This window comes from Coregonus clupeaformis, chromosome 29 (assembly GCF_020615455.1).
Source record: "Coregonus clupeaformis isolate EN_2021a chromosome 29, ASM2061545v1, whole genome shotgun sequence".
In the NCBI taxonomy this organism is placed as follows: domain Eukaryota; kingdom Metazoa; phylum Chordata; class Actinopteri; order Salmoniformes; family Salmonidae; genus Coregonus; species Coregonus clupeaformis.
In genome coordinates, this window is record NC_059220.1 from 9,346,635 (window position 1) to 9,368,551 (window position 21,917).

General features: G+C 43.0%; 1 protein-coding gene across 1 annotated transcript in view; it reads left to right on the plus strand.

The window, feature by feature from the left end:
• The window catches only part of LOC121544248 (dynein axonemal heavy chain 6), a 129,822-nt gene that overhangs the window by 36,489 nt on the left and 71,416 nt on the right, over positions 1-21,917 (plus strand). The window contains exons 15-21 of the mRNA XM_045209045.1: positions 14,813-15,160; positions 15,379-15,720; positions 15,948-16,338; positions 16,518-16,708; positions 18,571-18,816; positions 19,224-19,345; positions 20,918-21,089. Coding sequence (XP_045064980.1) covers positions 14,813-15,160; positions 15,379-15,720; positions 15,948-16,338; positions 16,518-16,708; positions 18,571-18,816; positions 19,224-19,345; positions 20,918-21,089 — 1,812 coding nt within the window. The remainder of the gene's footprint in view (positions 1-14,812; positions 15,161-15,378; positions 15,721-15,947; positions 16,339-16,517; positions 16,709-18,570; positions 18,817-19,223; positions 19,346-20,917; positions 21,090-21,917) is intronic.

Genomic DNA, 21,917 nt, shown 5'->3' on the forward strand with positions numbered 1-21,917 from the left:
ACAACAGGATAGATAATAGACGAGCTGTAGCAGCAGTATACTGTAGGTAGGGGTAAAGTGACTAGACAACAGGATAGATAATAGACAGTAGCAGCAGTATACTGTAGGTAGGGGTAAAGTGACTAGACAACCGGATAGATAATAGACGAGCAGTGCAGCAGTATACTGTAGGTAGGGAGTAAAGTGACTAGACAACAGGATAGATAATAGACTGAGCTTAGCAGCAGTATACTGTAGGTAGGGGTAAAGTGACTAGACAACAGGATAGATAATAGACAGTAGCAGCAGTATACTGTAGGTAGGGGTAAAGTGACTAGGCAACAGGATAGATAATAGACAGTAGCAGCAGTATACTGTAGGTAGGGGTAATGTGACTAGACAACAGGATAGATAATAGAGAGCTGTAGCAGCAGTATACTGTAGGTAGGGGTAAAAGTGACTAGACAACAGGATAGATAATAGACAGTAGCAGCAGTATACTGTAGGTAGGGGTAAAGTGACTAGACAACAGGATAGATAATAGACTGAGCTGTAGCAGCAGTATACTGTAGGTAGGGGGTAAAGTGACTAGACAACAGGATAGATAATAGACAGTAGCAGCAGTATACTGTAGGTAGGGGGTAAAGTGACTAGGCAACAGGATAGATAATAGACAGTAGCAGCAGTATACTGTAGGTAGGGGTAAAGTGACTAGACAACAGGATAGATAATAGACAGTAGCAGCAGTATACTGTAGGTAGGGGGTAAAGTGACTAGGCAACAGGATAGATAATAGACAGTAGCAGCAGTATACTGTAGGTAGAGGTAAAGTGACTAGACAACAGGATAGATAATAGACTGAGTAGCAGCAGTATACTGTAGGTAGGGGGTAAAGTGACTAGGCAACAGGATAGATAATAGACTGAGTAGCAGCAGTATACTGTAGGTAGGGGTAAAGTGACTAGGCAACAGGATAGATAATAGACAGTAGCAGCAGTATACTGTAGGTAGGGGGTAAAGGGACTAGACAACAGGATAGATAATAGACTGAGCTGTAGCAGCAGTATACTGTAGGTAGGGGTAAAGTGACTAGACAACAGGATAGATAATAGACTGAGCTGTAGCAGCAGTATACTGTAGGTAGGGAGTAAAGTGACTAGACAACAGGATAGATAATAGACAGTAGCAGCAGTATACTGTAGGTAGGGGTAAAGTGACTAGGCAACAGGATAGATAATAGACAGTAGCAGCAGTATACTGTAGGTAGGGGTAACGTGACTAGACAACAGGATAGATAATAGACTGAGCTGTAGCAGCAGTATACTGTAGGTGGGGGTAAAGTGACTAGACAACAGGATAGATAATAGACAGTAGCAGCAGTATACTGTAGGTAGGGGTAAAGTGACTAGACAACAGGATAGATAATAGACAGTAGCAGCAGTATACTGTAGGTAGGGGTAAAGTGACTAGGCAACAGGATAGATAATAGACAGTAGCAGCAGTATACTGTAGGTAGGGGTAAATTGACTAGACAACAGGATAGATAATAGACTGAGCTGTAGCAGCAGTATACTGTAGGTAGGGTAAAGTGACTAGACAACAGGATAGATAATAGACAGTAGCAGCAGTATACTGTAGGTAGGGGGTAAAGTGACTAGGCAACAGGATAGATAATAGACAGTAGCAGCAGTATACTGTAGGTAGGGGTAAAGTGACTAGGCAACAGGATAGATAATAGACAGTAGCAGCAGTATACTGTAGGTAGGGGTAAAGTGACTAGACAACAGAATAGATAATAGACAGTAGCAGCAGTATACTGTAGGTAGGGGTAAAGGGACTAGACAACAGGATAGATAATAGACTAGCTGTAGCAGCAGTATACTGTAGGTAGGGTAAAGTGACTAGGCAACAGGATAGATAATAGACAGTAGCAGCAGTATACTGTAGGTAGGGGTAAAGTGACTAGACAACAGGATAGATAATAGACAGTAGCAGCAGTATACTGTAGGTAGGGGTAAAGTGACTAGGCAACAGGATAGATAATAGACAGTAGCAGCAGTATACTGTAGGTAGGGGTAAAGTGACTAGACAACAGGATAGATAATAGACTGAGCTGTGCAGCAGTATACTGTAGGTAGGGGTAAAGTGACTAGGCAACAGGATAGATAATAGACAGTAGCAGCAGTATACTGTAGGTAGGGGTAAAGTGACTAGACAACAGGATAGATAATAGACAGTAGCAGCAGTATACTGTAGGTAGGGGTAAAGTGACTAGGCAACAGGATAGATAATAGACAGTAGCAGCAGTATACTGTAGGTAGGGGTAAAGTGACTAGACAACAGGATAGATAATAGACTGAGCTGTAGCAGCAGTATACTGTAGGTAGGGGTAAAGTGACTAGACAACAGGATAGATAATAGACAGTAGCAGCAGTATACTGTAGGTAGGGGTAAAGTGACTAGACAACAGGATAGATAATAGACAGTAGCAGCAGTATACTGTAGGTAGGGGTAAAGTGACTAGACAACAGGATAGATAATAGACTGAGCTGTAGCAGCAGTATACTGTAGGTAGGGGTAAAGTGACTAGACAACAGGATAGATAATAGACTAGCTGTAGCAGCAGTATACTGTAGGTAGGGTAAAGTGACTAGACAACAGGATAGATAATAGACAGTAGCAGCAGTATACTGTAGGTAGGGAGTAAAGTGACTAGACAACAGGATAGATAATAGACTGAGCTGTAGCAGCAGTATACTGTAGGTAGGGTAAAGTGACTAGACAACAGGATAGATAATAGACTGAGCAGTAGCAGCAGTATACTGTAGGTAGGGGTAAAGTGACTAGACAACAGGATAGATAATAGACTGAGCTGGCAGCAGTATACTGTAGGTAGGGTAAAGTGACTAGACAACAGGATAGATAATAGACTGAGCTGTAGCAGCAGTATACTGTAGGTAGGGGTAAAGTGACTAGACGACAGGATAGATAATAGACAGTAGCAGCAGTATACTGTAGGTAGGGGTAAAGTGACTAGGCAACAGGATAGATAATAGACAGTAGCAGCAGTATACTGTAGGTAGGGGTAATGTGACTAGACAACAGGATAGATAATAGACTGAGCTGAGCAGCAGTATACTGTAGGTAGGGTAAAGTGACTAGACAACAGGATAGATAATAGACAGTAGCAGCAGTATACTGTAGGTAGGGGTAAAGTGACTAGACAACAGGATAGATAATAGACTGAGCTGTAGCAGCAGTATACTGTAGGTAGGGTAAAGTGACTAGACAACAGGATAGATAATAGACTGAGCTGTAGCAGCAGTATACTGTAGGTAGGGGTAAAGTGACTAGGCAACAGGATAGATAATAGACAGTAGCAGCAGTATACTGTAGGTAGGGTAAAGTGACTAGACAACAGGATAGATAATAGACAGTAGCAGCAGTATACTGTAGGTAGGGGTAAAAGTGACTAGGCAACAGGATAGATAATAGACAGTAGCAGCAGTATACTGTAGGTAGGGGTAAAGTGACTAGACAACAGGATAGATAATAGACTGAGCTGTAGCAGCAGTATACTGTAGGTAGGGGTAAAGTGACTAGACAACAGGATAGATAATAGACAGTAGCAGCAGTATACTGTAGGTAGGGAAGTAAAGTGACTAGACAACAGGATAGATAATAGACAGTAGCAGCAGTATACTGTAGGTAGGGGTAAAGTGACTAGACAACAGGATAGATAATAGACCGAGCTGTAGCAGCAGTATACTGTAGGTAGGGGTAAAGTGACTAGACAACAGGATAGATAATAGACTGAGCTGTAGCAGCAGTATACTGTAGGTAGGGGTAAAGTGACTAGACAACAGGATAGATAATAGACAGTAGCAGCAGTATACTGTAGGTAGGGGTAAAGTGACTAGACAACAGGATAGATAATAGACTGAGCTGTAGCAGCAGTATACTGTAGGTAGGGGTAAAGTGACTAGACAACAGGATAGATAATAGACGAGTAGCAGCAGTATACTGTAGGTAGGGGTAAAGTGACTAGACAACAGGATAGATAATAGACTGAGCTGGCAGCAGTATACTGTAGGTAGGGGTAAAGTGACTAGACAACAGGATAGATAATAGACTGAGCTAGCAGCAGTATACTGTAGGTAGGGTAAAGTGACTAGACGACAGGATAGATAATAGACAGTAGCAGCAGTATACTGTAGGTAGGGGTAAAGTGACTAGGCAACAGGATAGATAATAGACAGTAGCAGCAGTATACTGTAGGTAGGGTAAGTGACTAGACAACAGGATAGATAATAGATTGAGCTGCGCAGCAGTATACTGTAGGTAGGGTAAAGTGACTAGACAACAGGATAGATAATAGACAGTAGCAGCAGTATACTGTAGGTAGGGGTAAAGTGACTAGACAACAGGATAGATAATAGACTGAGCTGTAGCAGCAGTATACTGTAGGTAGGGGTAAAGTGACTAGACAACAGGATAGATAATAGACAGTAGCAGCAGTATACTGTAGGTAGGGGTAAAGTGACTAGGCAACAGGATAGATAATAGACAGTAGCAGCAGTATACTGTAGGTAGAGGTAAAGTGACTAGACAACAGGATAGATAATAGACTGAGCTGTAGCAGCAGTATACTGTAGGTAGGGGTAAAGTGACTAGGCAACAGGATAGATAATAGACTGAGCTGTAGCAGCAGTATACTGTAGGTAGGGGTAAAGTGACTAGGCAACAGGATAGATAATAGACAGTAGCAGCAGTATACTGTAGGTAGGGGTAAAGTGACTAGACAACAGGATAGATAATAGACTGAGCTGTAGCAGCAGTATACTGTAGGTAGGGGGTAAAGTGACTAGACAACAGGATAGATAATAGACAGTAGCAGCAGTATACTGTAGGTAGGGGTAAAGTGACTAGACAACAGGATAGATAATAGACAGTAGCAGCAGTATACTGTAGGTAGGGGTAAAGTGACTAGACAACAGGATATATAATAGACTGAGCCTGTAGCAGCAGTATACTGTAGGTAGGGGTAAAGTGACTAGACAACAGGATAGATAATAGACAGTAGCAGCAGTATACTGTAGGTAGGGGTAAAGTGACTAGGGCAACAGGATAGATAATAGACAGTAGCAGCAGTATACCGTAGGTAGGGAGTAAAGTGACTAGGCGACAGGATAGATAATAGACAGTAGCAGCAGTATACTGTAGGTAGGGGTAAAGTGACTAGGCAACAGGATAGATAATAGACAGTAGCAGCAGTATACTGTAGGTAGAGGTAAAGTGACTAGACAACAGGATATATAATAGACTGAGCTGTAGCAGCAGTATACTGTAGGTAGGGGTAAAGTGACTAGACAACAGGATAGATAATAGACAGTAGCAGCAGTATACTGTAGGTAGGGGTAAAGTGACTAGGCAACAGGATAGATAATAGACAGTAGCAGCAGTATACTGTAGGTAGGGGTAAAGTGACTAGGCAACAGGATAGATAATAGACTGAGCTGTAGCAGCAGTATACTGTAGGTAGGGGTAAAGTGACTAGGCAACATGATAGATAATAGACAGTAGCAGCAGTATACTGTAGGTAGGGGTAAAGTGACTAGACAACAGGATAGATAATAGACAGTAGCAGCAGTATACTGTAGGTAGGGGTAAAGTGACTAGACAACAGGATAGATAATAGACTGAGCTGTAGCAGCAGTATACTGTAGGTAGGGGTAAAGTGACTAGACAACAGGATTGATAATGGACAGTAGCAGCAGTATACTGTAGGTAGGGGTAAAGTGACTAGACAACAGGATAGATAATAGACAGTAGCAGCAGTATACTGTAGGTAGGGGTAAAGTGACTAGACAACAGGATAGATAATAGACTGAGCTGTAGCAGCAGTATACTGTAGGTAGGGGTAAAGTGACTAGACAACAGGATAGATAATAGACAGTAGCAGCAGTATACTGTAGGTAGGGGTAAAGTGACTAGACAACAGGATAGATAATAGACAGTAGCAGCAGTATACTGTAGGTAGGGGTAAAGTGACTAGACAACAGGATAGATAATAGACTGAGCTGTAGCAGCAGTATACTGTAGGTAGGGGGTAAAGTGACTAGACAACAGGATAGATAATAGACTGAGCTGCAGCAGTATACTGTAGGTAGGGTAAAGTGACTAGACAACAGGATAGATAATAGACAGTAGCAGCAGTATACTGTAGGTAGGGGTAAAGTGACTAGACAACAGGATAGATAATAGACTGAGCTGTAGCAGCAGTATACTGTAGGTAGGGGTAAAGTGACTAGGCAACAGGATAGATAATAGACTGAGCAGTAGCAGCAGTATACTGTAGGTAGGGGTAAAGTGACTAGACAACAGGATAGATAATAGACTGAGCTGTAGCAGCAGTATACTGTAGGTAGGGGTAAAGTGACTAGACAACAGGATAGATAATAGACAGTAGCAGCAGTATACTGTAGGTAGGGGTAAAGTGACTAGGCAACAGGATAGATAATAGACAGTAGCAGCAGTATACTGTAGGTAGGGGTAATGTGACTAGACAACAGGATAGATAATAGATTGAGCTGTAGCAGCAGTATACTGTAGGTAGGGGTAAAGTGACTAGACAACAGGATAGATAATAGACAGTAGCAGCAGTATACTGTAGGTAGGGGTAAAGTGACTAGACAACAGGATAGATAATAGACTGAGCTGTAGCAGCAGTATACTGTAGGTAGGGGTAAAGTGACTAGACAACAGGATAGATAATAGACAGTAGCAGCAGTATACTGTAGGTAGGGGTAAAGTGACTAGGCAACAGGATAGATAATAGACAGTAGCAGCAGTATACTGTAGGTAGGGGTAAAGTGACTAGGCGACAGGATAGATAATAGACAGTAGCAGCAGTATACTGTAGGTAGGGGTAAAGTGACTAGGCAACAGGATAGATAATAGACAGTAGCAGCAGTATACTGTAGGTAGAGGTAAAGTGACTAGACAACAGGATAGATAATAGACTGAGCTGTAGCAGCAGTATACTGTAGGTAGGGGTAAAGTGACTAAGCAACAGGATATATAATAGACTGAGCTGTAGCAGCAGTATACTGTAGGTAGGGGTAAAGTGACTAGGCAACAGGATAGATAATAGACAGTAGCAGCAGTATACTGTAGGTAGGGGTAAAGGGACTAGGCAACAGGATAGATAATAGACTGAGCTGTAGCAGCAGTATACTGTAGGTAGGGGTAAAGTGACTAGACAACAGGATAGATAATAGACTGAGCTGTAGCAGCAGTATACTGTAGGTAGGGGTAAAGTGACTAGACAACAGGATAGATAATAGACAGTAGCAGCAGTATACTGTAGGTAGGGGTAAAGTGACCAGGCAACAGGATAGATAATAGACAGTAGCAGCAGTATACTGTAGGTAGGGGTAACGGGACTAGACAACAGGATAGATAATAGACTGAGCTGTAGCAGCAGTATACTGTAGGTAGGGGTAAAGTGACTAGACAACAGGATAGATAATAGACAGTAGCAGCAGTATACTGTAGGTAGGGGTAAAGTGACTAGACAACCGGATAGATAATAGACTGAGCAGTAGCAGCAGTATACTGTAGGTAGGGGTAAAGTGACTAGACAACAGGATAGATAATAGACTGAGCTGTAGCAGCAGTATACTGTAGGTAGGGGTAAAGTGACTAGACAACAGGATAGATAATAGACAGTAGCAGCAGTATACTGTAGGTAGGGGTAAAGTGACTAGGCAACAGGATAGATAATAGACAGTAGCAGCAGTATACTGTAGGTAGGGGTAATGTGACTAGACAACAGGATAGATAATAGATTGAGCTGTAGCAGCAGTATACTGTAGGTAGGGGTAAAGTGACTAGACAACAGGATAGATAATAGACAGTGCAGCAGTATACTGTAGGTAGGGGTAAAGTGACTAGACAACAGGATAGATAATAGACTGAGCTGTAGCAGCAGTATACTGTAGGTAGGGGTAAAGTGACTAGACAACAGGATAGATAATAGACAGTAGCAGCAGTATACTGTAGGTAGGAAGTAAAGTGACTAGGCAACAGGATAGATAATAGACAGTAGCAGCAGTATACTGTAGGTAGGGGTAAAGTGACTAGGCGACAGGATAGATAATAGACAGTAGCAGCAGTATACTGTAGGTAGGGGTAAAGTGACTAGGCAACAGGATAGATAATAGACAGTAGCAGCAGTATACTGTAGGTAGAGGTAAAGTGACTAGACAACAGGATAGATAATAGACTGAGCTGTAGCAGCAGTATACTGTAGGTAGGGGTAAAGTGACTAAGCAACAGGATAGATAATAGACTGAGCTGTAGCAGCAGTATACTGTAGGTAGGGGTAAAGTGACTAGGCAACAGGATAGATAATAGACAGTAGCAGCAGTATACTGTAGGTAGGGGTAAAGGGACTAGGCAACAGGATAGATAATAGACTGAGCTGTAGCAGCAGTATACTGTAGGTAGGGGTAAAGTGACTAGACAACAGGATAGATAATAGACTGAGCTGTAGCAGCAGTATACTGTAGGTAGGGGTAAAGTGACTAGACAACAGGATAGATAATAGACAGTAGCAGCAGTATACTGTAGGTAGGGGTAAAGTGACTAGACAACAGGATAGATAATAGACAGTAGCAGCAGTATACTGTAGGTAGGGGTAAAGTGACTAGGCAACAGGATAGATAATAGACAGTAGCAGCAGTATACTGTAGGTAGGGGTAAATTGACTAGACAACAGGATAGATAATAGACTGAGCTGTAGCAGCAGTATACTGTAGGTAGGGGTAAAGTGACTAGACAACAGGATAGATAATAGACAGTAGCAGCAGTATACTGTAGGTAGGGGTAAAGTGACTAGGCAACAGGATAGATAATAGACAGTAGCAGCAGTATACTGTAGGTAGGGGTAAAGTGACTAGGCAACAGGATAGATAATAGACAGTAGCAGCAGTATACTGTAGGTAGGGGTAAAGTGACTAGACAACAGAATAGATAATAGACAGTAGCAGTAGTATACTGTAGGTAGGGGTAAAGGGACTAGACAACAGGATAGATAATAGACTGAGCTGTAGCAGCAGTATACTGTAGGTAGGGGGTAAAGTGACTAGGCAACAGGATAGATAATAGACAGTAGCAGCAGTATACTGTAGGTAGGGTAAAGTGACTAGACAACAGGATAGATAATAGACAGTAGCAGCAGTATACTGTAGGTAGGGAGTAAAGTGACTAGGCAACAGGATAGATAATAGACAGTAGCAGTAGTATACTGTAGGTAGGGCGTAAAGGGACTAGACAACAGGATAGATAATAGACTGAGCTGTAGCAGCAGTATACTGTAGGTAGGGGTAAAGTGACTAGGCAACAGGATAGATAATAGACAGTAGCAGCAGTATACTGTAGGTAGGGGGTAAAGTGACTAGACAACAGGATAGATAATAGACAGTAGCAGCAGTATACTGTAGGTAGGGGTAAAGTGACTAGGCAACAGGATAGATAATAGACAGTAGCAGCAGTATACTGTAGGTAGGGGTAAAGTGACTAGACAACAGGATAGATAATAGACTGAGCTGTAGCAGCAGTATACTGTAGGTAGGGGTAAAGTGACTAGACAACAGGATAGATAATAGACAGTAGCAGCAGTATACTGTAGGTAGGGGTAAAGTGACTAGACAACAGGATAGATAATAGACAGTAGCAGCAGTATACTGTAGGTAGGGGTAAAGTGACTAGACAACAGGATAGATAATAGACTGAGCTGTAGCAGCAGTATACTGTAGGTAGGGTAAAGTGACTAGACAACAGGATAGATAATAGACTGAGCTGTAGCAGCAGTATACTGTAGGTAGGGTAAAGTGACTAGACAACAGGATAGATAATAGACAGTAGCAGCAGTATACTGTAGGTAGGGGTAAAGTGACTAGACAACAGGATAGATAATAGACTGAGCTGTAGCAGCAGTATACTGTAGGTAGGGAGTAAAGTGACTAGACAACAGGATAGATAATAGACTGAGCAGTAGCAGCAGTATACTGTAGGTAGGGTAAAGTGACTAGACAACAGGATAGATAATAGACTGAGCTGTAGCAGCAGTATACTGTAGGTAGGGGTAAAGTGACTAGACAACAGGATAGATAATAGACTGAGCTGTAGCAGCAGTATACTGTAGGTAGGGGTAAAGTGACTAGACGACAGGATAGATAATAGACAGTAGCAGCAGTATACTGTAGGTAGGGGTAAAGTGACTAGGCAACAGGATAGATAATAGACAGTAGCAGCAGTATACTGTAGGTAGGGGTAATGTGACTAGACAACAGGATAGATAATAGATTGAGCTGTAGCAGCAGTATACTGTAGGTAGGGGTAAAGTGACTAGACAACAGGATAGATAATAGACAGTAGCAGCAGTATACTGTAGGTAGGGGTAAAGTGACTAGACAACAGGATAGATAATAGACCGAGCTGTAGCAGCAGTATACTGTAGGTAGGGCAAAGTGACTAGACAACAGGATAGATAATAGACTGAGCTGTAGCAGCAGTATACTGTAGGTAGGGTAAAGTGACTAGGCAACAGGATAGATAATAGACAGTAGCAGCAGTATACTGTAGGTAGGGGTAAAGTGACTAGACAACAGGATAGATAATAGACAGTAGCAGCAGTATACTGTAGGTAGGGGGTAAAGTGACTAGGCAACAGGATAGATAATAGACAGTAGCAGCAGTATACTGTAGGTAGGGTAAAGTGACTAGACAACAGGATAGATAATAGACTGAGCTGTAGCAGCAGTATACTGTAGGTAGGGGGTAAAGTGACTAGACAACAGGATAGATAATAGACAGTAGCAGCAGTATACTGTAGGTAGGGGTAAAGTGACTAGACAACAGGATAGATAATAGACTGAGCTGTAGCAGCAGTATACTGTAGGTAGGGGTAAAGTGACTAGACAACAGGATAGATAATAGACTGAGCTGTAGCAGCAGTATACTGTAGGTAGGGGTAAAGTGACTAGACAACAGGATAGATAATAGACAGTAGCAGCAGTATACTGTAGGTAGGGGTAAAGTGACTAGACAACAGGATAGATAATAGACTGAGCTGTAGCAGCAGTATACTGTAGGTAGGGGTAAAGTGACTAGACAACAGGATAGATAATAGACTGAGCAGTAGCAGCAGTATACTGTAGGTAGGGGTAAAGTGACTAGACAACAGGATAGATAATAGACTGAGCTGTAGCAGCAGTATACTGTAGGTAGGGGTAAAGTGACTAGACAACAGGATAGATAATAGACTGAGCTGTAGCAGCAGTATACTGTAGGTAGGGGTAAAGTGACTAGACGACAGGATAGATAATAGACAGTAGCAGCAGTATACTGTAGGTAGGGGTAAAGTGACTAGGCAACAGGATAGATAATAGACAGTAGCAGCAGTATACTGTAGGTAGGGGTAATGTGACTAGACAACAGGATAGATAATAGATTGAGCTGTAGCAGCAGTATACTGTAGGTAGGGGTAAAGTGACTAGACAACAGGATAGATAATAGACAGTAGCAGCAGTATACTGTAGGTAGGGGGTAAAGTGACTAGACAACAGGATAGATAATAGACTGAGCTGTAGCAGCAGTATACTGTAGGTAGGGGTAAAGTGACTAGACAACAGGATAGATAATAGACAGTAGCAGCAGTATACTGTAGGTAGGGGTAAAGTGACTAGGCAACAGGATAGATAATAGACAGTAGCAGCAGTATACTGTAGGTAGAGGTAAAGTGACTAGACAACAGGATAGATAATAGACTGAGCTGTAGCAGCAGTATACTGTAGGTAGGGGTAAAGTGACTAGGCAACAGGATAGATAATAGACTGAGCTGTAGCAGCAGTATACTGTAGGTAGGGGTAAAGTGACTAGGCAACAGGATAGATAATAGACAGTAGCAGCAGTATACTGTAGGTAGGGGTAAAGGGACTAGGCAACAGGATAGATAATAGACTGAGCTGTAGCAGCAGTATACTGTAGGTAGGGGTAAAGTGACTAGACAACAGGATAGATAATAGACTGAGCTGTAGCAGCAGTATACTGTAGGTAGGGGTAAAGTGACTAGACAACAGGATAGATAATAGACAGTAGCAGCAGTATACTGTAGGTAGGGGTAAAGTGACTAGGCAACAGGATAGATAATAGACAGTAGCAGCAGTATACTGTAGGTAGGGGTAAAGGGACTAGACAACAGGATAGATAATAGACTGAGCTGTAGCAGCAGTATACTGTAGGTAGGGGTAAAGTGACTAGACAACAGGATAGATAATAGACAGTAGCAGCAGTATACTGTAGGTAGGGGTAAAGTGACTAGGCAACAGGATAGATAATAGACAGTAGCAGCAGTATACTGTAGGTAGGGGTAAAGTGACTAGACAACAGGATAGATAATAGACTGAGCTGTAGCAGCAGTATACTGTAGGTAGGGGTAAAGTGACTAGACAACAGGATAGATAATAGACAGTAGCAGCAGTATCCTGTAGGTAGGGGTAAAGGGACTAGGCAACAGGATAGATAATAGACAGTAGCAGCAGTATACTGTAGGTAGGGGTAAAGTGACTAGGCAACAGGATAGATAATAGACAGTAGCAGCAGTATACTGTAGGTAGGGGTAAAGTGACTAGACAACAGAATAGATAATAGACAGTAGCAGTAGTATACTGTAGGTAGGGGTAAAGGGACTAGACAACAGGATAGATAATAGACTGAGCTGTAGCAGCAGTATACTGTAGGTAGGGGTAAAGTGACTAGGCAACAGGATAGATAATAGACAGTAGCAGCAGTATACTGTAGGTAGGGGTAAAGTGACTAGACAACAGGATAGATAATAGACAGTAGCAGCAGTATACTGTAGGTAGGGGTAAAGTGACTAGGCAACAGGATAGATAATAGACAGTAGCAGCAGTATACTGTAGGTAGGGGTAAAGGGACTAGACAACAGGATAGATAATAGACTGAGCTGTAGCAGCAGTATACTGTAGGTAGGGGTAAAGTGACTAGGCAACAGGATAGATAATAGACAGTAGCAGCAGTATACTGTAGGTAGGGGTAAAGTGACTAGACAACAGGATAGATAATAGACAGTAGCAGCAGTATACTGTAGGTAGGGGTAAAGTGACTAGGCAACAGGATAGATAATAGACAGTAGCAGCAGTATACTGTAGGTAGGGGGTAAAGGGACTAGACAACAGGATAGATAATAGACAGTAGCAGCAGTATACTGTAGGTAGGGGTAAAGTGACTAGACAACAGGATAGATAATAGACAGTAGCAGCAGTATACTGTAGGTAGGGGTAAAGTGACTAGACAACAGGATAGATAATAGACAGTAGCAGCAGTATACTGTAGGTAGGGGTAAAGTGACTAGACAACAGGATAGATAATAGACAGTAGCAGCAGTATACTGTAGGTAGGGGTAAAGTGACTAGACAACAGGATACATAATAGACTGAGCTGTAGCAGCAGTATGTGTGAAAGTGTGTGTTTGTGTGTCGTCAGTATGCATGTGTGAGCATGTAATGTGTGTGTGTGTATGTGTGTATTGGGTTGTCAGTGTAAGTATGTGTGAGTGTATGGGTAGAGACCAGTGTGTGTGTGTGCATAGAGTCAGTGCAAGAGAGTTAGTTCAAAAAAGGGTCAATGCAGGTAGTCCAGGTAGACATTTGATTAGCTATTTAGCAGCCTAGTTTAGCAGTCTTATGGCTTGGGGGTGGAAGCTGTTCAGGGTCCTGTTGGTTCCAGACTTGGTGCACTGGTACCGCTTGCCGTGGGCTTTCCTCTGACACAGAGGTCCTGGATGGCAGGGAGCTCGGCCCCAGTGATGTACTGGGCTGTACTCACCATCCTCTGTTGCGCCTTGCAGTCGGGTGCCTTGCAGTTACCATACCAAGCGGTGATGCAGCCAGTCGAGATGCTCTCAATGGTGCAGCTGTAGAACTTTTTGAGGATTTGATGGCCCATGCCAAATCTTTTCAGCCACCTGAAGGGGGAAGAGACGCTGTCGTGCCATCTTCACAACACCAAAAGTATTGGGATAAATTCACTTATGTGTATTCAAGTAGTAAAAAGTTAAGTATTTGGTCCCATTTTCCTAGTACGCAATGGCTACATTAAGCTTGTGACTGTACAACTTGTTGGATGCATTTGCTGTTGTGTTGGTTGTGTTTCAGATTATTTTGTGTCCAATAGAAATGAATGGTAAATAATGTATTGTGTAATTTTGGAGTGGCTTTTATTGTAAATAAGAATATAATATGTTTTCTAAACACTTCTACATTAATGTGGATGCTACCATGATTACGGATAATCCTGAATGAATCGTGAGTAATGATAAGTAAGAAAGTTACAGATGCACAAATATCATAACCCCAAGACATGTTAACCCCTCAACATTACCATTACAATAACAGGGGAGGTTAGCATTTTTGGGGGGTATGATCTTTGACCCTTTGTAACTTTCTCCACTCATCATTATTCACAAGTCTTTAACTTTTACTTCATAGTCATTGTATCATTTAAAATCCAAAGTGCTGGGGGGCGGGTGGGGGGGGTGGGGGGGGGTCACTGTGGGAGTCACTGTGGGATGAATTGAGATACTTTTTGAAGAGGTATTTTCCATAGAACTGTACAGAGTGTCGTTGTTTGTCGCTAACCTATTACTAGTTCGACATGTTTTTCTATATTCTACATATGGTTTGTTGACATATGACATGGACCTTGACACAGATGATACACATCTGATGTGTTTGTTGATTTCCAGCTATCGGACATCCTCAGTACCGTCCAGCGAGGGATGCAGGGAGTGGAGAAGCACTGTCAGAGGATAGAGAAGTTCTGTGAGATGGTGGAGACAGCCATGTTGACTGACATCGATACGTTCTTGGCCGGGGAGAAATGGTCTCCCCAGGATATCAAAGCCATCTTGGCGGTGCACACAGAGAGCATCAGGCTGATGAAGAGGATAGAGACTGAGACCCGCGTCAACATGATCCTGGTCAGGTGTCACCATTACCAGACAAACTGCCTGCCCTACCCACAGGCTCTCATCTTTACTATTCACTCCAGGCTCCCCTCCATCGTTAAGAAGAAGAACCTCGAACTGATGGAGGTTTGTTAAATAGAACATTAGTATAGTATAGTTTTTGTTGTTGTTTTTGAAGCTCGTGTAAATACCAGATACTCTACCTACAGTCATGAAGTAAACTTTAGACTTCATGCATATTTCATGCTCAGGCTATTCATATTTTGAAGTTATTGTAACTGCGTTGAGGAGCTTTGACCGGTACTACTTTTTGGTTATACTTTCCTCTCCATCTGTTCAATCAGGTGATCAGAGGAGCTCTTAAGAAGCTGGATAAAGACATTTTTACAGTGGAAGAGTTTGTGGAGCATCTGACCTTCCTGAGTCGGATATCTGTGCAGATTCCCACTCTGGAGAGACAGTATCAGCTCCTCATCCAGCTCTATAGTATGGTTAAAGAGTACCAGATCGCTATCTCTCCTGAGGAGCTGGCTTTGTACCAGCACCTCGTCCCCAGCTTCCAGCATCTCAAATCCACTGTCATGATCTGTGAAACCAAGAGGGATGACAACATCTTCAAGTTCAGTGTTGATCTGGGCAAACACTTAAATCAACTCAGATTTGAGCTTGTTCTGGTCAAAATGAAGGTACGGTTGATCTTCTAGCAGTTATTGTGCTTTATTCCCCTCCTTAATACTCAATAAGAGTCATTATTCTTGATTGTGATTTCCTCTTCCTGACAAAGCTGCCTAGCCTGGTCTCACACCTGTTCAAACTGCCAATGGTTTGACAATGATTACCATAAGAGTTGGCAAGACACCGCAAACATATTTAGGACCGGGCTAAAAGATGTCACAAATCTCTTATTTCTCAGGTGAACAATCCCATCCTGCTTTGCTCCTACACGTCTCCCAAAGTGGCCAATGAGATCCTCCAGGCTCTCTCAGAGGAGGTGGCCATCTACTCCAGTAAGGCATACAGCTACACCAGCTACGGAGAGCTCCTGAGAAACTCTTTCTCTATGAAGAAGATCTCCACTGTGGTCCGCATGAAGCAGGGCCGTGGTTCAAACGCTGCCGAAGTGGAGGCAGAGCTGTCTGAGGTGGACTGTGCTCTGACGCTGAGGAAGATGCTCTGGGGGATGCAGGAGGAGTGGGATAAACAGTGCGGCCTTTGGAGAGCCACCACCTTCGAGCTGCTCAATGTAGACGACCTGCAGAATGATGTCAGCCGCTTTACACAGACCATCTACATGTTAGAGAAAGGTGGGGCTTTCAGGTCTCTGAGTGATATTTTAGGATCATTATCGTTGGAATTCACCACCGTGTCATTTCAGGTTGTTCTCTGTTATCATAAGTATTTCTGTGTTAAATTATGACGTGTGAATGTAAAGGAATTAATTTATGTGAAACAACTGATAAACATTGTTTTCTTTGTCATTCAGGTTTACCTGAAAACAACATAGTTCCCATTCTGAAGCAGAAGGTGATGGACTTCAAGCTTTGTCTGCCCATCATCGTAGCTCTCAGGAACCCTTATCTCCGTCAGAGACACTGGGAAGACATCCAGAGCTATATCGGACGATTCTTCACCAAAGAGGATAACTTCACCCTTGGAAACCTCTTGGACATAAAGGTAGGGCATCTTTAGATGAATGGTAGCAATGAAATACAGTGAGGGAAAAAAGTATTTGATCCCCTGCTGATTTTGTACGTTTGCCCACTGACAAAGAAATGATCAGTCTATAATTTTAATGGTAGGTTTATTTGAACAGTGAGAGACAGAATAACAACAAAAAAATCCAGAAAAACGCATGTCAAAAATGTTATAAATTGATTTGCATTTTAATGAGGGAAATAAGTATTTGACCCCCTCTCAATCAGAAAGATTTCTGGCTCCCAGGTGTCTTTTATACAGGTAACGAGCTGAGATTAGGAGCACACTCTTAAAGGGAGTGCTCCTAATCTCAGCTTGTTACCTCTATAAAAGACACCTGTCCACAGAAGCAATCAATCAATCAGATTCCAAACTCTCCACCATGGCCAAGACCAAAGAGCTCTCCAAGGATGTCAGGGACAAGATTGTAGACCTACACAAGGCTGGAATGGGCTACAAGACCATCGCCAAGCAGCTTGGTGAGAAGGTGACAACAGTTGGTGCGATTATTCGCAAATGCGAGAAACACAAAAGACCTGTCAATCTCCGTCGGCCTGGGGCTCCATGCAAGATCTCACCTCGTGGAGTTGCAATGATCATGAGAACGGTGAGGAATCAGCCCAGAACTACACAGGAGGATCTTGTCAATGATCTCAAGGCAGCTGGGACCATAGTCACCAAGAAAACAATTGGTAACACACTACGCCATGAAGGACTGAAATCCTGCAGCGCCCGCAAGGTCCCCCTGCTCAAGAAAGCACATATACAGGGCCATCTGAAGTTTGCCAATGAACATCTGAATGATTCAGAGGAGAACTGGGTGAAAGTGTTGTGGTCAGATGAGACCAAAATGGAGCTCTTTGGCATCAACTCAACTCGCCGTGTTTGGAGGAGGAGGAATGCTGCCTATGACCCCAAGAACACCATCCCCACCGTCAAACATGGAGGTGGGAAACATTATGCTTTGGGGGTGTTTTTCTGCTAAGGGGACAGGACAACTTCACCGCATCAAAGGGACGATGGATGGGGCCATGTACCATCAAATCTTGGGTGAGAACCTCCTTCCCTCAGCCAGGGCATTGAAAATGGGTCGTGGATGGGTATTCCAGCATGACAATGACCCAAAACACACGGCCAAGGCAACAAAGGAGTGGCTCAAGAAGAAGCACATTAAGGTCCTGGAGTGGCCTAGCCAGTCTCCAGACCTTAATCCCATAGAAAATCTGTGGAGGGAACTGAAGGTTCGAGTTGCCAAACGTCAGCCTCGAAACCTTAATGACTTGGAGAAGATCTGCAAAGAGGAGTGGGACAAAATCCCTCCTGAGATGTGTGCAAACCTGGTGGCCAACTACAAGAAACGTCTGACCTCTGTGATTGCCAACAAGGGTTTTGCCACCAAGTACTAAGTCATGTTTTGCAGAGGGGTCAAATACTTATTTCCCTCATTAAAATGCAAATCAATTTATAATATTTTTGACATGCGTTTTTCTGGATTTTTTTGTTGTTATTCTGTCTCTCACTGTTCAAATAAACCTACCATTAAAATTATAGACTGATCATTTCTTTGTCAGTGGGCAAACTTACAAAATCAGCAGGGGATCAAATACTTTTTTCCCTCACTGTATCTACCTAGCTTTTCTGATAATTTCTGGCAAAACATTCAGAAATCACATTCAGGGCCATTTCTAAGTTCTAACATTGCGATCACGATATGTTATTTTTTAAATCTACTTTAGTTGAATCCGCTATTTGTAAGTGGCTCTGGATAATAGCATCTACTAAATGACTATAATCTGAACGTAACATTATATTGTACATTTCCCTGTGTGACATGTATGCAGATACTTCAGCAAAGTGGTTTGATAGGGGACATCTCCACTACTGCCACCAATGAGGCCACTTTAGAGAGCATCCTGTTCAAAGTGATTGACCTGTGGAGGAGCACGGACTTCCGTCTGATCACCCACCAGTCTGACACGTCCACGGTGAAGATCATCGCCTCGGCAGACGACATCATGGCACAGCTGGAAGAGAGCCAGACCACTATCATGAGCATCGAGGCATCCCGCTATGCTGAGCCTATCAAGGTGAGGTGTCATTCAAATCTGACTGGAGAGACGTCATGATTCGTTAAAAAAATGACATGATTCGAATAAATATTGCCCCTTTTCATATCATAGATTCTAGAAATTAGTCTTTCGCTTTAAAACCCATTTATGCAGAATTTGGGAAATAATGAAATCACTCTGTTATTTCAAGAAAATAAACAAGTTAAGTTCTCTCAATCTTGCAGTTTTGTCAGTTGTTGGGGGACGAGGTGGTATTCTTTAGCCTGTTCTCAGATCTGTGTGTTCTGTCTTGCCAACTCCTATGGACATTGTCATGCCACACTGCGTAACAATGACCATAGGAGTTGGTAAGACAGAACAAACAGACCTGGGACCAGGCTAAGTATTATTGTGTGTGATGTCAGTCTGGTCTCTCTCTTGTTTAGTATCTGATAGATGAATGGGAGAGGAAGCTGAACCAGTTCTCTCATACTCTGGAGGAGTGGGTCATGTGTCAGAAGAGATGGCTCCACCTGGAGCCTATCTTCTCTGCCGGAGGGATTCAGAGGCAAGGCAGCTATTGTTGTTTGACCTTGTGTATGACACTTTTTTAACCTGTGTGTGTTGTAGTTACAGATTATGTGTATAATGGCACTTTGGTTTGTATTGTTTATTGTGTTGTCTTGTCTGTGTTTCATCTGCTGCTGACAATTCATCTATACTGAACAAAAATATAAACGCAACATGCAACAATTTCTTTGATTTTACTGAGTTACAGTTCATATAAAGAAATCAGTTAATTTAAATAAATTCATTAGGCCCTAATCTATGGATTTCACATGATTGGGCAGGGGCGCAGCCATGGGGTTGCCTGGGAGGGCATAGGCCCACCCACTGGGGAGCCAGGCCCAGCCAATTAGAATACGTTTTTCCCCACAAAAGGGTTTTATTATAGACAGAAATACTCCTCAGTTTCATCAGCTGTCTGGGTGGCTGGCCTCAGAAGATACCACAGGTGAAGAAGCCGGATGTGGAGGTCCTGGGCTGGCGTGGTTACACGTGGTGTGCGGTTGTGAGGCATGTTGGACGTACTGCCAAATTCTCTAAAACGACGTTGGAGGTGGCTTATGGTAGAGAAATGAACATTAAATTCTCTTGCAACAGCTCTGGTGGACATTCCTGCAGTCAGCATGCCAATTGTGCGCTCCCTCAGAACTTGAGACATCTGTGGCATTGTGTTGTGTGACAAAACTGCACATCTAAGTGGCCTTTTATTGTCCCCAGAACAAGGTGCACCTGTGTAATGATCATGCTGTTTAATCAGCTTCTTTTGATATGCTGCACCTGTCAGGTGGATGGATTATCTTGGCAAAGGAGAAATGCTCACTAACAGGGATGTAAACAAATTTGTGCACAACATTTGCGAGACATAAGCTTTTTGTTCGTATGGAACATTTCTGGGATCTTTTTATTTCAGCTCATGAAACATGGGACCAACACTTTACATGTTGCGTTTATATTTTTGTTCAGTATATTTCTGGTTGATGATTTTGGAAATTGTTCTTTTGACTGCACTTTGAAGACATAACTTTCACATGTAGTCATCTAATCTGATATAATGTGGGGTAGATATCTACCTGGAGTAGGTTAAAGGTCCAATGAGGCCGTTTCTATCTCAATATCTAATCATTTCTTCGTAACAATTAAGCACCTTACTGTGATTGTTTTCAATTAAAATGGTACCCCCAAAATGTTTTGCTTCTTAGCAAAGGGCAAATTCTGTGAGTGATCTGAGTGGGGAGGGGTGAACTGGAACTCTCTTTCTTATTGGTCTATTAACTAATTTACTTCATGGCGATGTCACCAGGCAGGCCAAAACTCCATCCCACCAAAACAGGCTGAAATTTCAGTCGGTCTTTTCCAACAGCTCTTACAGGGCATTATTATAATTTTCACAATTTCACAGTATTATTCCAACCTCATAGTGTGTAAATACTGTATATATAAAACACAGGAAAATCACGTTTTTGAGTGCACTTGGCCTTTAAGAAGACTCAAAATATAGTACAAAAAATATGATTTAATGTAATCCAAAATATGTAATTTTCTGACTTGAAATGAATGAACCTCTTTCTACTAGACAGCTCCCAGCGGAGGCCAAGGTGTTCCTGCAGGTGGATCAATCATGGAAGGAGATCATGCGGAGGACAGATGACAGGCCTAATGCCCTGAGAGCAGCTACTGCCCCTGGGGTCCTGGAGATGCTGCAGGCTGGCAACATCCACCTGGAGAAGATACAGAAGTGTCTGGAGGTACTGGAGGGAGTTAGGGTGCCTGGGTGCCAGACTGTTTCTGCTATCTGGAGGGAGTTAGGGTGCCTGAGTGCCAGACTGTTTCTGCTATCTGGAGGGAGTTAGGGTGCCTCGGTGCCAGACTGTTTCTGCTATCTGGAGGGAGTTAGGGTGCCTGGGTGCCAGACTGTTTCTGCTATCTGGAGGGAGTTAGGGTGCCTGAATGCCAGACTGTTTCTGCTATCTGGAGGGAGTTAGGGTGCCTCGGTGCCAGACTGTTTCTGCTATCTGGAGGGAGTTAGGGTGCCTGAGTGGCAGACTGTTTCTGCTATCTGGAGGGAGTTAGGGTGCCTCGGTGCCAGACTGTTTCTGCTATTTGGAGGGAGTTAGGGTGCCTGGTTGCCAGAATGTTTCTGCTATCTGGAGGGAGTTAGGGTGCCTGGGTGCCAGAATGTTTCTGCTATCTGGAGGGAGTTAGCAGAAACAGTCTGGCACCCAGGCACCCTAACTCTCTCCTGATAGCAGAAACAGTCTGGCACCCTATCAGGAGGGAGTTAGGGTGCCTGGGTGCCAGACTGTTTCTGCTATCTGGAGGGAGTTAGGGTGCCTGGGTGCCAGACTGTTTCTGCTATCTGGAGGGAGTTAGGGTGCCTGGGTGCCAGACTGTTTCTGCTATCTGGAGGGAGTTAGGGTGCCTGGGTGCCAGACTGTTTCTGCTATCTGGAGGGAGTTAGGGTGCCTGGGTGCCATAATGTTTTTGCTATCTTGTCAACTCCTTGTCATTCATTGTCATCTCAAACATGACAATTCCATAATGAGTAGAAACAGATTGGCACCCAGGCTAGCATA